At 46.4% G+C, this 15679-nt stretch overlaps 1 protein-coding gene across 3 annotated transcripts in view; it reads right to left on the bottom strand.

Moving 5' to 3' along the window:
• The window catches only part of esd (esterase D/formylglutathione hydrolase), a 66050-nt gene extending 53398 nt beyond the window's left edge, over positions 1-12652 (bottom strand). The window contains exon 1 of one of the 3 annotated variants that reach the window (XM_038802647.1): positions 12506-12652. In XM_038802647.1, the coding sequence (XP_038658575.1) occupies positions 12506-12569 (64 nt within the window). In that variant the 5' untranslated portion in view covers positions 12570-12652. Of the gene's footprint in view, positions 1-10033; positions 10092-12505 lie in introns of those variants that run through there. The other 2 variants (XM_038802646.1, XM_038802648.1) reach the window with 2 other exon arrangements.
• Between the last annotated feature and the right edge of the window lie 3027 nt (positions 12653-15679).

Here is a 15679-nt window from a genome sequence, read left to right as displayed (position 1 = left end):
GGAGCCACTTAGGGCGGCTATCAAGAGAGTGGAACAGAGGCTGGTGGCGCAGGGCCTGGCACTCCAAAAGATGGGAGAGCATGAGGACCAGCTTGCTTCGCTGAGGCAGAAATGGTATTGGTGGCGGACAGCGAGATGGTGGCGGACCCTCAGAGAATCGCTCCAGGAGGCAAAATCCCCTGATTGTGGGGTTGCCCGAGGGGGTTCGAAGGAGTGCAGGCCGCTACGTATGCCGGCCTCAACGGGGAACGCGCAGCCCAGGCCACACATAGCGCGTTTTGTACACTGGGGATCCCGCTCGCCGGAAATTTCCAGTGTAGCATTCCGATCTTCGAGGCCCCGAAGCGATCCCAGACCTCCTCTTCCCACCTCCGCCCCAGCCGCCGAGACCCGAATACACAATACTCACTGCCCCCGCACTCCCCGAACCTTGGCAGTGCCAACATGGCATCCTGGCAGTGCCCATGCCAGCTGGCAATGGCACTGTCAGGGTGCCAAACTGGCAACAGCAAACACCAGGCGAAAGGCCATGCACCTTGGAGCCTCCGATCCCTTGGGAGATCCCCACAATGCCTTTCCGTCTGGTCCTTGTTTGTGGGGCCCAGTGCTGAACGGCGCTCGCCCGTGGTCTCTGAAGCGAAGGTGATGAATCCCAAAGCCTCAGGCACCTCCTGAATCTGCACAATAGAGTGAGGCTACATTCTCGCTCTAATATGCAGATTTACCAAAAAGCGATCCAGCCCACAATAGGCGGAATTTACGTCGCAACATCTCGCGACATCAGGTTGGATCTCGCGGGGTCTCCCAGCTTTTATCGGCGATCTGCTTTTCCAGAGCAGCGTGGCCATTGGATCATGCCCAGAGGCTCCAGATGGAGTTTGGGCTGGTGTCTACAGGAAAGGCGTTGGACAGCTGCAGAGGGCCAGAGGGGCGGTATATGAGTGTGGGGAAAAAGCAAGCAGGATGTCATCGCATCAGTTGAGGAAGCAGGTGGCGGCAAGAGAGATTGGAAGGGTGAGGTTTGAGAGGGGCATGGTGGTGTCCAGAGCCAGGGAGGTGAAAGGGGATTTGAGGGCTTCTCTTGAAGGCTGTACGAATCGGAGCCTCCGACTGGGGAGTAGGGTAGGAGCAGTTCTTGGACTGGCTGGAGTTCCAAGAGTGGAGGAAGAGAAGGTGCAGGGATTGGGGGCCCCATTGGATCAGGAAGGTAACATACAGTGTGGGTTCGATGTAGGCATGGAAGGCACCAGGTCCAAATCGGTTTCAGCCAAGTTTTATAACCAGTTGGGTCAGAGCTGGGACCTCTGCTCGGTGGGATCTATAATGAGGCGATAGCAAGGGAGGGTACTCCCCACTCACCTCCACCCCCCCCCCCCCCCACACAACCTCTCCTCTCTCTCTCTGCCCCCCCCACCTCTCCTCTCTCTCTCTCTCTCTCTGCCCCCCCCCCCAACCTCTCCTCTCTCTCTCTCTCTGCCCCCCCCCCCCCCCCCCCCCCGCGCTGCTCTGCTTTGGCAATAGAGCCGTGGCAATAATGCTCAGGGCGTCGAGGAGGTGGAGAGAGATTGAGTGGAGAGGGGTCGAACACCGGGTCTCTTTGTAAGCAGACAACCTCCTGTTGTACATTTCCGACCGGTGGGGAGTTTTGATCGGATCATGGGGATTCTTGGACAGTTTGGCCATTTTTCAGGATATAAATTGAACATGGGAAAAAGTTTTTCCCGATAAACGCCAGGGGGCAAGAGGCTGGAAGCCCCCGTTCTGGGTGATAGGGGTGAGTTTCCGCTATCTTGGGATACAGGAGGCGCAGAGTTGGGCCAAGCTTCACAAGTTGAACTTGCCGCGATTGGTGGAGGGCACGAAGGCGGACCTCAAGAGGTGGGATGTGTTGTGCTCGTTGTTGCAGGGCATACACAGACCATGAAAATGACAGTGCTGCCCAAGTCTCTGTTAGTATTTCAGAATCCCCCCAGTTTTTGTTCCCAAGTCCTTTTTTTAGAACGGTAGATGGGATGATTTTGAGGTTCGTGTGGGTGGGGAAGGTGAGGAGGGTATTTCTCGAAAGGAATTGGCGAGGGGAGGGTGCTGACGTTGCCGATCCTATTGAATTACTACTGGGCAGCAAACATCACAATGGTTAGGAAATGGGCGGTGGAGATGGGGGTCAATCTGGGGACGGGTGGAGGAGGCATCGTGTAGGGGGTCTAGTTTGAGGGCGACAGATAGGATCCTCCACTTGATGCAACAGAACCTGTAGCATTTACAGGATAAGTGTTACCCGAACGGCCTAGCTAAACTAGGCTTTCATTAAACCAAAACGCGGTTTATGATACCCATTGATTCAAGGCCCAGTACCAGGCTAACAAAGAAAAGATAATTATCATAGGAGTATTAATGCGTCAAGGCAACTGGATTGTTCTGCTTTTACTAACAGCAGAAACAGCAATTGTAGAGGACTGATATCAGAGGCCTGAAACAGAATCACAGATGCCCATTGTATGCTGGCCTATCTTATAAGTGTTACAAAGAAGTAATTACTTTGGACTCTGTATTGAACTAAAACGCACACAACGAGGAAGCATTCTTTTGTCTACCATGTACGCACTGTGTACGTTCCCTCGGCCGCAGAAAAATACTTTTCACTATACTTCAGTGCACATGACAATAAATCAAATCAAAACATATGTAGGGAATGGTGTAGAAGGTCACATTATAAACTGTGATTAAAATGGTGATCATGAATACTCACATATTAAAGACACATCTTGTATAACCTTAAGTATAATTTGTATTATAATCTAATAAACTAGACCAGGGGTGGGCAAACTTTTCCGTGCAAGGGCCACATTCAGAAATTCACAATATTAAAGGGCCGCATAGTATATTAAGTAAAATAAGTGCTTCACCCGGTTATGATTCTGGGCGCCTCATATAGAACATAGAACAGTACAGCACAGAACAGGCCCTTCGGCCCTCGACGTTGTGCCGAGCAATGATCACCCTACTCAAGTCAACGTATCCACCCTATACCAGTAAGTAACCCAACAGCCCCCCCCCCCCCCATTAACCTTAAAAAATAATTTAAAATTAAAAAAAAACATTTAAAAAAAAATTTTTTTTTAATGACTTGGTGGGCCGCATAAAGACCTTTGGCGGGCCGCATGCGGCCCGCGGGCCGTAGTTTGCCCACCCCTGAACTAGACTAAGCATTATAAAATATTCTGTGAATTAGGAGTGGTGACCATATTATCCTTTGTATTAAAAATAAAATGGGTCAGGGCAGCTTTTATGTTCACAGTAAGAAGTTAGTTGGGGCCTCATGGCCAGATAGGAATCCAAGCTGCTGGCATTAGCCGTTATCAGAGAAGAGGAATTGGAAGCTATAAATTCCTCCCCTACAGGATGAAGGAGTCACTGGCTAGCAAATGTCGAGAAGCGTGATCTATTACCAATTCTAAAGGTCATGGGAGGCTCCTCAGATATTAAGGATAATAACACCACCATGGAGATCTTCAGGATCTTGAATAAACATTATTTGTTAGGGAAAGGCTCGGCTACAGAATAGTAGGAAGAGTAAATAGGAGTAATAAGATGGACTAAAAATGTATATAACTTGTGTCCTGGCATCTGTAAGCCGAGAGAGGTTTGGTCTCACTCCTTACCTGAAGGTTAAGACAGGCTCGGTCTCCCGGCTGTTTTACTAACTTTAATAAACCCCTCAACATTTCATCTTTGTCTACTTTTTTGTGTCCAACAATTACCTTTCATCAGAGTTTGGTGGTGTAAGGCCACAGGAGTGGTAACAGAACAAGTAAAGGAACAAAGGGTATGTTTAGAGGAGGCAAGAATGGATTTGGATTTGTCACGTGTACCAAAGTACAGTGAAAAGTATTGTTCTGCGTACAGTCCAGACAGATCATTCCATACATGGAAAATAGACGACATACAATAAATACACAATGTAAATACATAGACATTGGGTGATGCATACGTAACTACTAGGTTGAGAAGATGTGTGGAAAGATCAGTTCAGTCCAAAAGTAGGTCATTCTGGAGTCTGGTAACAGCGGGGAAGAAGCTATTTCTGAATCTTTTAGTGCATGTTCTCAGACTTTTGTATCTCCTGCTCGATGGAAAAGGTGGGAGGGGGTCTTGGATTATGCTGCACGCTTTCCCAAGGCAGCGGGAGGTGTAGACAGTTAATGGATGGAAGGCGGTTCACGTGATGGACCGGGCTGTGTTCACGACTCTCTAGTTTCTTACGGTCTTCAGCTGAGCAGTTGCCATAACAGACTGTGATGCAGCCAGATAGAAAGCATCCTATGGTGCATCGGGAAAAATTGGTAAGAGTCAGTGTGGACATACCAAATTTCCTTAGTTTCCTGAGGAAGTATAGGCGCTGTTGCGCTTTCTTGGTCGCAGCATCGACTTGGGTGGACCAGGACAGATTGTTGGTGATGTGCACACCTTGTTCGAGATCCGACACACTACTGTCGTGTCATCAGCAAATATGTAAATGGAATTGGAGCCAAAGTTTGCCACACAGTCATATGTGTATAGGGAGTATAGTAGAGGGCTAAGTACGTAGCTTCGCGGGGCCCCAGTATTGAGGACTATCGTGGTGGAGGTGTTGCTTTTTATTCTTACTGATTGTGGTCTTATGGGTCAGAAAGTCGAGGATCCAGTTGCAGAGGGAGGAGCCAAGTCGTAGGTTTAGGAGTTTTGATATGAGCTTGGCTGGGATTATGGTGTTGAAGGCGGAACTGTAGCCAATGAATAGGAGTCCGACTTAGGAGCCCTGGTTGTCGAGATGCTCCAGGGATGAGTGTAGGACAAGGGAGATGCCATCTGCTGTTGACCGGTTGTGACGGTATGCGAATTGCAGCGGATCAAGACATTCTGGGAGCATGGAGTTGATGTGTCTCATGACACTTCACAATTGATGTCAAGGACACCAGACGGAAGTTGTTGAGACATGTTGTCTGGTTCTTTTTTTAACACCGGCATAATGGTGGTCTTCTTGAAGCAGGTGGGAACCTTGGAACGGAATAGGGAGAGATATTGGGGACAAGCCAAGGGAAGCAAAAGACAAAAGGGGATGGTTCAGGATGGAGGGGAAAGTTCACAGTCGATTTTGGTTAGGTGGGTTGATCAAAACTTACAGAATGATTTGTGCCACTGATGTACAGTAGAAACTATTACCACCATCTCGCCCATTTAAGAATAAATTGCTGCACCTTAAATCTACACATATCGATCTTGTCGCATTGCTACTTGGGTGATTTTTCAAACAGAACAAGGAGGGCGAGTTTACCAACTTTGGTTGAACATATTTCTGGAACTGTCACATGATCTAACACCAACCATCCCACCTCTACTGGTCACCTGACACGTACATGAAACGACCATGCCAGGTCAACTGGAAAGCAAATACTCTATTACCCGAGTGGGAGCGAAGGATCATCCAAATCACACTTTATTGCCTGCCACCATCAGTATTTTTATAACTCATAAATTAAAGTGTTAAGAAAATGAAAATGTAGCAAGTTATGATAATACCCCAATAGTGTCTCATAAGGGCGAGCATGAAAACATTATTGATTGTTGTAAAAACACATCTTGTTCACTAATTTTTTTAAAAATTAGATTACCCAATTATTTTTTCCAATTTTAGGGGCAATTTAGCGTGGCCAATCCACCTACTCTGCACATTTTTGGGTTGTGGGGGCGAAACCCACGCAGACACGGGAGAATGTGCAAACTCCACACAGACAGTGACCCAGAGCCGGGATCAAACCTGGGACCTCAGCGCTGTGAGGCGGTTGTGCTAACCACTAGGCCACCGTGCTGCCCTATCTTGTTCACTAATGTCTTTAGCGAAGGAAATCTGCTTTCCTTACCCAGTCTGGCCTCCATGCATTCTAGGCCCACAGCATGTGGTTGACTCTGAAATTCCCACTGAAACGGATGGCCTAACAAATCGCTACAGAAAGGTAAAAATGAAATGAGACTAGATGGCCGTCAGGCCATTGAAATAACAACGACATCGGCATGGCGGCACAGTGGTTAGCACTGCAGCCTCACCGCACCAGAGACCCAAGTTTAATTCCGGCCTTAGGTGACGGTCTGTGGGGAGTTTTCAGACACTCCTAGTGTCTGTGTGGGTTTCCTCCAATCCAAAGATGTGCAGGTTAGATGGATTGGCCACGCTAAATCTCCAAAGATATTTGGGGGGGGGGGGGGGGGGGGGGGGGGGGGGGGGAGAGCTGGCCTGAGATTAGTTAGGCAACAGCCTGACATAGTCATACTCTCAGAATCTAAGGGCAGCACGGTAGCATAGTGGTTAGCACAATTGCTTCACAGCTCCAGGGTCCCAGGTTCGATTCCCGGCTTGGGTCACTGTGCGGAGTCTGCACATTCTCCTCGTGTGCGCGTGGGTTTCCTCCGGGTGCTCCGGTTTCCTCCCACAGTCCAAAGATGTGCAGGTTAGGTGGATTGGCCATGCTAAATTGTCCTTAGTGTCCAAAATTGCCCTTAGTGTTGGATGGGGTTACTGGGTTATGGGGGTAGGGTGGAGGTGTGGGCTTGGGTAGGGTGCTCTTTCAAAAGAGCCGGTGCAGACTCGATGGACCGAATGGCCTCCTTCTGCACTGTAAATTCTATTAATCATATCTTGCAGACAATTGCGCAGACATCACCAACACCACCTCTGGATATATCTGTCCCACTGACAGGACAGCCCCAGCAGAGGTGGCGGCACAGTGGTATACAGCAGCGAGGGAGTAGCCTGGGAGTTCTCAACGTTAACTCAGGACCCCATGGCATCAATTCAAACATGGGCAAGGAAACCTCCTGCTGATTACCACCTACTGCACCCCCCTTAGCTGGTGAATCAGTACTCCTCCATGTTAAACACCACTTGGAGGAAGCAATGAGGGTGGCAAGGGCGCATAATGCATTCTTCAATGTCCATCACCAAGATTGGCTGGGGAGCACCATTACAGACCAAGCTGGCCAAGTCCTAAAGGACATCGTGGCTAGGCTGGACAGCGGCAGGTGGTGTCGGAAGCAAGAGGGAAAAACATACTTAACTTTATCCCCAGCCCGTGTGCTGCAGAGGCATCGCTTCATGACAGTATTGGCAGGAGTGACCAACGTACAGTCCTTGGGGAGACAAAGTCCCGTCATCCTATTGAGGATACCCTCCATCGTGTTGTGTGGCACTACCACCGTGCTAAATGGGATAGACTTCAAAAAGATCTAGGCGCTCAAGACTGGCATCTATGAGGCACTGTGAGCCATCGGCAGCAGCAGAATTGTACTCGACCACAATCTGTAACCTCATGGTCTGGTATTTCTCCCACTCTACCACAAAGCCAGGGGATCAACCCTGGTTCAATGGAGAGTACAGGAGGGCATGCCAGGAGCAAAACCGCATAAGCAGCAAGTAATTGGCAGAGCTAAGGGATCCCACTACCAACGGATCAGATTTAAGCTCTGCAATTCTGCCACATCTAGCCATGAATGGTTCCACAAATATCCCCATACTCAATGACGGAGGAGCCCAGCACACCAGTTAAGGCTGAAGCATTCGCAACAATCTTCAGCTAGAAATGCTTAGTTAATGATCCAACTCGGGTCTCCTCCAGAGGCCCCCAGTATCACAGAGGTCATTCTTCAGCCAATTCCATTCACACCACGTGACATCATGACTTCACTTCATATGGTAGCAAGAAATGGCAGAAGGCATTGGATACTGCAAATACTATGGGCCTCGACAATATTCCAGCAATAGTACTGAAGACTTGTGCTTCAGAACTTGCTGAGTCCCTAGCCAAGCCATTCCAGTACAGCTACAACACTGGAATCTACCCAGAAATGTGGATAATTGCCCAGATATGGCCTACACAGAGGAAACAGGACAAATCCAACCAAGCCAATTACACCCCCACCCCCCTCCCTCCCAGCAGTCTACTCTTGATCATCAAGTGATGGAAGGACTCATCAACAGCGCTATAAAGCAGCACCTACTCATCAATAACCTACTCACAAACGTGTACTTTGGGTTCTGCCAGGACCATTCAGTTCCTGACCTCAATACAACCTTGCTTCAAACATGGACAAAAGAGCTGAATGCCAGAATTGAGTGGAGGGTGACTGCCCTGAACACCAGGTTGCATTTGACTGAATATAACATCAAGGAGCCGTAGCAAAACAGGAATTAATGGGAATTAGGGGGAAAGCCCTCTACTGGTTAGTCATGCCTGGCACAAAGGAAGATGGTTGCGGTGGTTGTAGGTCAATCATCTTAGTTCCAGGTCATCACTGCAGGAATTTCTCAGGGTAGTGTCCCAGGCCCAACCTTCTTCAGCTGCTTCATCACCGACCTTCCTTCCATTAGGAGGTTAGAAGTGGGGATGTTCACAGATGACTACACACGGTTCAGTACGATTTGCGACTCTCTCAGATACTGAAGCATTCTATGTCCAAATGGACATTATCCATCCTTGGGCTGACAAGTGGCAAGTAACAATCGTGCCACGGAAGTGCTAGGTCAACAAGAGAGGATCTAACAATCACCCCATTACATTCAATGGCATTTCCATCGATTAATCCCCTATTAACATTCTGGGGCTTAGATTGAACAGAACCAAATTGGTCTCGCCATATATATATATGTGGCTACAAGAGCAGGTCAAAGGCTGGGAATGCTGCAACAAATAACTCACCTCCAGACTCTCCAAAGCTCGTCCACCATCCACAAGGCACAGATCAGAGTGTGATGGAATACTCTCCACTAGCCCGGATAAGTGCAGCTCCAACAACACCCCAGAAACTCAACACCATCCAGACAAAGCAGCCCGGCTTCCACAAACATTCAAACCCTCACCACCGATGAACAATGGCAGCCATATGTAACATCTACAAGATGCACTGCAGGAACTCACCAAGGTTCCTTAGACAACACTTTCCAAACCCACGGCCACTACCATCTAGAAGGACAAGAGTAACAGATAGGTGAGGACCCCACAACCTGGAAGTTGCCTTCCAAGCTGCGCACCATCCTGACTTGGAAATATATCGCCGTTCCTTCACTGTCATTGGGTCACAATCCTGGAACTCCCCTCTAACAGCACTGTGAGCATACCTACACCTCAGGGACTGCAGCAGTTCAAGAAGGCAACTGGGGATGGGCAAGAAATGCTGGTCTAGTCAGCAAGCTCGCATCATGTGAATTACTTTTTTTTAAAGATCGATGTTCTGGAGTTCTGCTCCATCCAGTCATGAATGGTGGTAAACAATGAAATAATTTCCTGGAGAGAGGAGGCTCCTCAAATATTCCATCCTGAATGATGATGGAGACCAGCTAGCCATGAACAAGTCAAGGTTGAAGCATTTGCAACAATCGTCAGCCATAACTATTGAGCAGATGGTCCATTTCAGCCTTCTTCTTAAATCTCCAGCATCATAGATGCCAGTCTTCAGCCAATTTGATTCATTCCATGTGATATTAAAAAGGGCTCAAATGCTGGATACTGCCATGGGCCCTGACAATATTCCAGCAAAAGTACTCAAGATTTGTGCTTCAGAACTAGCCATAACCCCCTAGTCAAACGTTTCCAGTACAGCTACAATACTGCATCTACCCGGCAAGTTGGAAAATTGCCCAGGTTATGGGCTGTCCACGAAAAGCAGGACAAATCCAACCAGGCCAATTATTGTCACATCACTCTACTCTCAATCATTAGTAAAGTGATGGAAGGTGATGCCGGCAGTGCTACCAGTAATTGGAGCTTACTCAGCAATAACCTGCACATTGACACTCAGTTTGGGTTCTGCCAAGGCCACTCAGTTCCTGACTTCATTACAGCTTTGGTCCAAACACAGACAAAAGAGCTGAACTCCAAAGATGAGGAGAGAGTGACTGCCCTTGACATCAAGGCTGCATAACACAGAGTATGGCATCATGGGTACCTAGCAAAACTGGAACCAATAGGAATCAGGGGGAAAGCTCTCCGCTGGTTAGTCATACCTCGCACAAAGGAAGATGATTGTGGTTGTTGGAGGTCAATCATACGATTCCCAGGACATCGGGCAGGAGTCCCTCAGCTGCAGCTCCCAGAACACTCGACGCCATCCAGAACAAAGCAGCCCCTTGACTGACATCCCATCAACCACTTTAAATATTTACTCCCTCCTCATTTAAGGGCAGCATGGTAGCACAGTGGTTAGCACAGTTGCTTCGTAGCTCCAGGATCCCAGGTTCGATTCCTGGCTTGGGTCACTGTCTGTGCAGAGTCTGCACGTTCTCCCAGTGTCTGCGTGGGTTTCATCCGGGTGCTCCAGTTTCCTCCCACAGTCCAAAGATATGCAGGTTAGGTGGATTGGCCATGATAAATTGCCCTTACAGTGTCCAAAAGAAAAAAGGTTAGGTGGGGTTACGGGGATAGGGTGGAGGTGTGGGCTTAAGTAGGGTGCTCTTTCCAAGGGCTGGTGCAGACTCAATGGGCCGAATGGCCTCCTTCTGTACTGTAAATTCTATGATGATGATTTCAGACTTACAGTGGCAGTAATGTGTACAACCTATAAGACGCAATGCAGCAACCTGTCAAGGCTTCTTTGACAGAACCTTCCAAACCTGCAACCTCTACCATCAAGAATGCACAAGGGTAGCAGATGCATGGCAACAGCACCAACCACAAGTTTCTCTCCAAACAACACACCATCTTAACATGGAACTATATCGCTGTTACTTCATCTTCACTAGGTGAAAATCCTGGATCTCCCTTCCTAACAGCACTTGTGTTCCTGCATCATCTCAATTCCAGTGATTCAAGAGGGCAGCACACCATCACCTTCTCGGCAATTAGGGATAGGAAATAAATAGTGGCTGAGTGAACAACACCCACATCCTCTGAAAGAGTACATTTTTAATAAGTTCTCCTGGGCTGTTTGCAGAAGATTATTGTTTAATTCCACAAGGATTGTTAACACTATCTGGGTCAGGAAGTTATGGGTTTAGGTCCCGCTCAAAAAACTTTAGACTCTTCAGCACAGTACTGAGGAAGCGCACTCTTTGGACATGATATTAAACCAAGGGCGTCTTGTCTCTCAGTTGGACACCAAAGATCTAAAGCAGATTCCCTACTTCCTCAATTGGCAACACAGAAACAGATGATCATTATCACATTGCTGTTCGTAGCAATTTGCGATGTACAAATTGCCAGCAGTGTTTTCTATTTTACAACAGTGACTACACTCCAGAAAGTACTGTCCTGTGGCTGTGAAGGGCACGCCATAAAGGTTTATGAAACCAAACCAGAACCCCAATTTTGCTCAAGATCTCAAATTAGAACCCTAGTATTTGCATTTGTTAAAACTGTGAGGAAATGTTACTGCACCATAGGAGTGATAACACTGATCAGTAGACAGCTTTATATTATATTAAAACAAACTTTAACTGGAACACCACATTAACCACATTAGCAACAAAGAAATAGCTTTACAGTTAAAAAGTACAACATCCTATTTTTTTTTCTAAAACCTGCCTCTAAATTCCAATCAAGCAATCCACATATTTCCAAGTATCACTTATGTATAAAGTTAACAACCAGATTAACAACCAGAGTCCTTGAATCATAAAAATGTTTTCATAGAATTTACAGTGCAGGAGGCCATTCGGCCCACTGAGTCTGCACTGGCTCTTGGAAAGAGCACCCCACTTAAGGCCACACATCCCCGTAGCCCAGTAACCCCACCTAACCCAAGGGCAATTTAGCAATCCAACTAACCTACACATATTGAAGAGAGAAACCTTTTGTTAGGACTAAGCTGAAAACCTTCTGCTCATCTTAGAGCCCTGGAAGCAACTCCTTTGACCAGAGCTGGCCCCTCTGATTAGCTACTCACTGCACTCAAACCACACAGCATTCTTTCGCCTCTTTTACAAGATGTGTGTTGAATTGTTGAGTCAGGCTCAAACTGTTACTATACATTAGCTGACTCTGGACAAACAGGTAAAATAGCTTTTAATATCTATTAGCAAAATACTTCCCCTGCAAAAATTACTCATTCCCTCACTTAATCGTGGCTCTAGCAGATATTCTGTCTGTAAGCATTTTAACCCAGGATTTAATAACATTACTGCAAAAATACAAACTATAAATTACAGCACTTTCTGATATTCAGCACAAATGCAAGTCACGCTGTCTAATCCAAATCCCTGGATCGGTGGCTAAGCGTGAGGCCCTCAGAAACCTTTCCTCGGTATTAGAGGCACCAAGTAACTTATCCAGGTTCAGAGCGGGGACATCATTCATGGCCCCCCTCCCCACGGGGACATGTCTCTCTCTCTCTCTCTCTCTCTCTCTCCTCCCTATTTCGCCCCCGGGATATATCTCTTCCCTTCCCCTGCTCGGCCCCCGAAGCCGAAAGCTGTCCCTGCTTTAGTCCTCAGCGGCTGGAAGCTGGGCCGAGTACCCCGTGTTCTCCTGATGGCGCCTACCGGTTATCAGGCTGACGGCTCGGGCTCGAGCAGCTGCGGCCTTTGTCCCCAGAAAACAGAACATAAAATGTGTGCGTAAGCGCCGGGGGAAGCGAGGGAAGGCGGACCGTGTCCGGGGAAGGGCAGAAACTCCCACTGGGCAGGGCTTTAAACTATTGTATATTCGTGTTTTCAATGCGTACACCGATGTTAACGTAAAACGCTTTAAAATCATAATTTCAAAAGTAGCATTGTTCACTACCCTGGTGAAAGCTTTTAGAATGAACATCTGCTGTGATGCGTTTTACAGGCACAATTAATTTAAACTGCAGCAAGACAATTGAATGGGACCAAGGATCAATGCTCAGGAGGATCAATAAACCGATATGAAATTTTCACATGTCCCAAACGCAACAGTATTGACCGAGCTCATTGAAAATACACCAACCATGGGAACGATCACGACTCCGTCGTCTAGCTTCAAGCCCTTTCAGAAACCCAATATCAATTATTTCAGCACATTAAAAACATTGGTGTAAATATTGTTCTACTGCATTAAACCAAATCTTTCAGGAACTCAGGATCATTTAACCCTTGACAACCTGTGTATTTTTGGAAAGGTCCTTGTTAAGGCTACATGTCCATTTCAGGTCTACGTTTTCCTAAAAAGTGCAATGTAATTAAAGAAGTCTACGCATCCATGGCTAAAAATCTCTATAGGGCAGGTTGCTAAAGTGTTACAACTGGCCAGAATCTAAGAAAAGGGAGAAAAAGACAACTTTCTACATAAAACTTTACATTCACAAAATTTAAATGAAGTCCACATCAGCTGTGGTAGAGGAAACAGAGTGCAGTAGTGAATTGGATGTTTTCTGTGGAGATAAGTATGTAGTGGGGCTCATTCTTGTTATATATAAATGACTTGGGCTTGGGGGCAATTTAGTTGAATGTTTTAATTTAGTCAGGGGATGTGAACATCAATAACAGGACCAACATTTATTGTCCATACTAATTGTCCTTAACGTGCTGGTGAACCATCTTCTTGAACTGTTGCAGTCCATCTGGTGCTTATGACAAAAGCAAAATACTGCAGATGCTTCAAATTTTAAATAAAAATAGAAAATGCTGGAAAAACTCAGCAAGTCTTGCAGCATCTGTTGAGATATAAACACAGTTAAGGTTTTGAGTCTATATGACTCTGCTTCAGAGCTGAAGAGAGGTAGAAATATGATGGCTTTTATACTGTTGGAGGAGGACAGAGAGCAGGTGGTGCGAAATAGGTCAAGGATAGGTGGGACCCTAGGAGAGATTTGGCAAAGATGCCATGGACACAAGACAAAGCAAAAAATGTTAAAGGTGGTATTAAAGACTAAGAAGGTGCTAATAGTGGCGTCAATGTAGGATAGCAGAACAAGAGTCAGTGCTCTGTGAATGCAAAACATAAGAACAAGTTTCAAATGGCCCTATGATGGGAGGGGGGTTAGAGAAAAAAATAAGATTAAAAACAGATTGAAATGGAGGAAAAATTTTATGGTCTGGAGTTGTTGAACTTAATATTAAGTCCAGAAGATCGAAAAGGGCCTAATTGGGAAATGAGGTAATGTTCCTTCAGTTTGCGCTGGGCTTCATTGGAATATTATAGCAAGCCAAGGACGAAAATGTGGGCATGAGAGCAAGATGGTGAATTGAAATGGCAAGCAACAAGAAGGTTGGGGTCATGCTTGCTGACTGACCAAGTCTGTGTTTAGTCTCCCCAATGTAGAGGAGACCGCATTGTGAGTAGCATATTATGCTTTGTCATAGTGATTTAGTATAACTGAGTGACTTGCTAGGCCATTTCAGAGGCACTCGAAGTTCAAATACATTTCTGTGGGCCAGGGGTCATATATAAACCAGACCAGGTAAGAACAGCAAAATCTCCTCCCCTAAAGGACCTTGGTGAATCAACTGAGTTCTTATAAAAATCCAGTGGTTTCATGGGAAATCTAACGGAGGTATCAAAATGATGAGTTTGGATAGAGCAAGAAAGGAAAAGATTGTTTAACTGGCAGTTGGGTTAGTACCTAAATTTAAAATAAGTGGTGGCGAACTAGAGGAAAACGAGAAATGGCTTCACACCGATAGTTAAAAATTGAAAGTCTGGCAGAGTCAGATTCCACAAGAACTTTCAAAAGGCATTTGGGCTATATTTGAAGAGATCTAATTTACAGAGTTATGGAGAAAAGGCTGGCTTTGGGACAAAATTGAAAAGTTCAAAGAACTGACACAAGCACAACTGGTTGAATGGCCTCTTAAGGTTCTATGATTATGAGCCCTGGTAATTTTTAGAAGCAGCTTTGCTGCCAAAATAGCACCGTTTGATGCACACATGGGTATTGATGTGTATAGTGTGTAGTAATTTTCAGCATGGAAGAGATAACCCATGAAGAATTGTGAACCACCACAAGTTGCTGGACCATATATGTCATCCCACCATTAGCCTTCTGAAATCAGCGACTCGCCGTTGGCTGCCCAGTAAGTTTCAAGAGATTGTAGCATTTACAGATTTATCATCCATTCAGCTAATCACATAAAGTTAGGGCTGGTAGTTAACAGCATAAGTACCTTTCATTTATGTTCCTGCAATGGCATTAAACCTCTTTGGTTCAGAAAGGGAACACTTTAACTTGTAATTTCCATCTCACAGCTGGTAAATAGAGATATTTGCAAATTTATTTTATCTTTTTATTTTTTGTCCTGCTTTCCTGCTTTCTCCCCATAGCCTTTGATCCCATTCTCCCCAAGTGCTATATCCAGCTGCCTCTTGAATATATTCAAAGTTTTTATAGATTTCATAGAATTTACAGTGCAGAAGGAGGCCATTCAGCCCATCTAGTCTGCACCGGCCCTTGGATAGAGCACCCGACTTAAGCTCCGCTCTATCCCCCACCCTATCCCCTTTATCTTCGTAACCCCACCTAAACCTTTTTGACACTAAGGGCAATTTAGAATGGCCAGTCCACCTAACCTGCACACCTTTGGACTGTGGGAGGAAACCGGAGCACCCGGAGGAAACCCAGCCACACAAAGGGAGAACGTGCAGACTCCACACGGACAGTGACCCAAGCCGGAAATCGAACCTGAGACCCTGAAGACGTGAAGCAACTGTGCTAACCACTATGCTGTCGTGCTGTCCACTTCCTGTGGCAATGAATT

The sequence above is a fragment of the Scyliorhinus canicula genome, chromosome 7, assembly GCF_902713615.1.
Source record: "Scyliorhinus canicula chromosome 7, sScyCan1.1, whole genome shotgun sequence".
Classification (NCBI taxonomy): Eukaryota; Metazoa; Chordata; class Chondrichthyes; order Carcharhiniformes; family Scyliorhinidae; genus Scyliorhinus; species Scyliorhinus canicula.
This window is presented reverse-complemented; position numbering and strand designations above follow the sequence as displayed.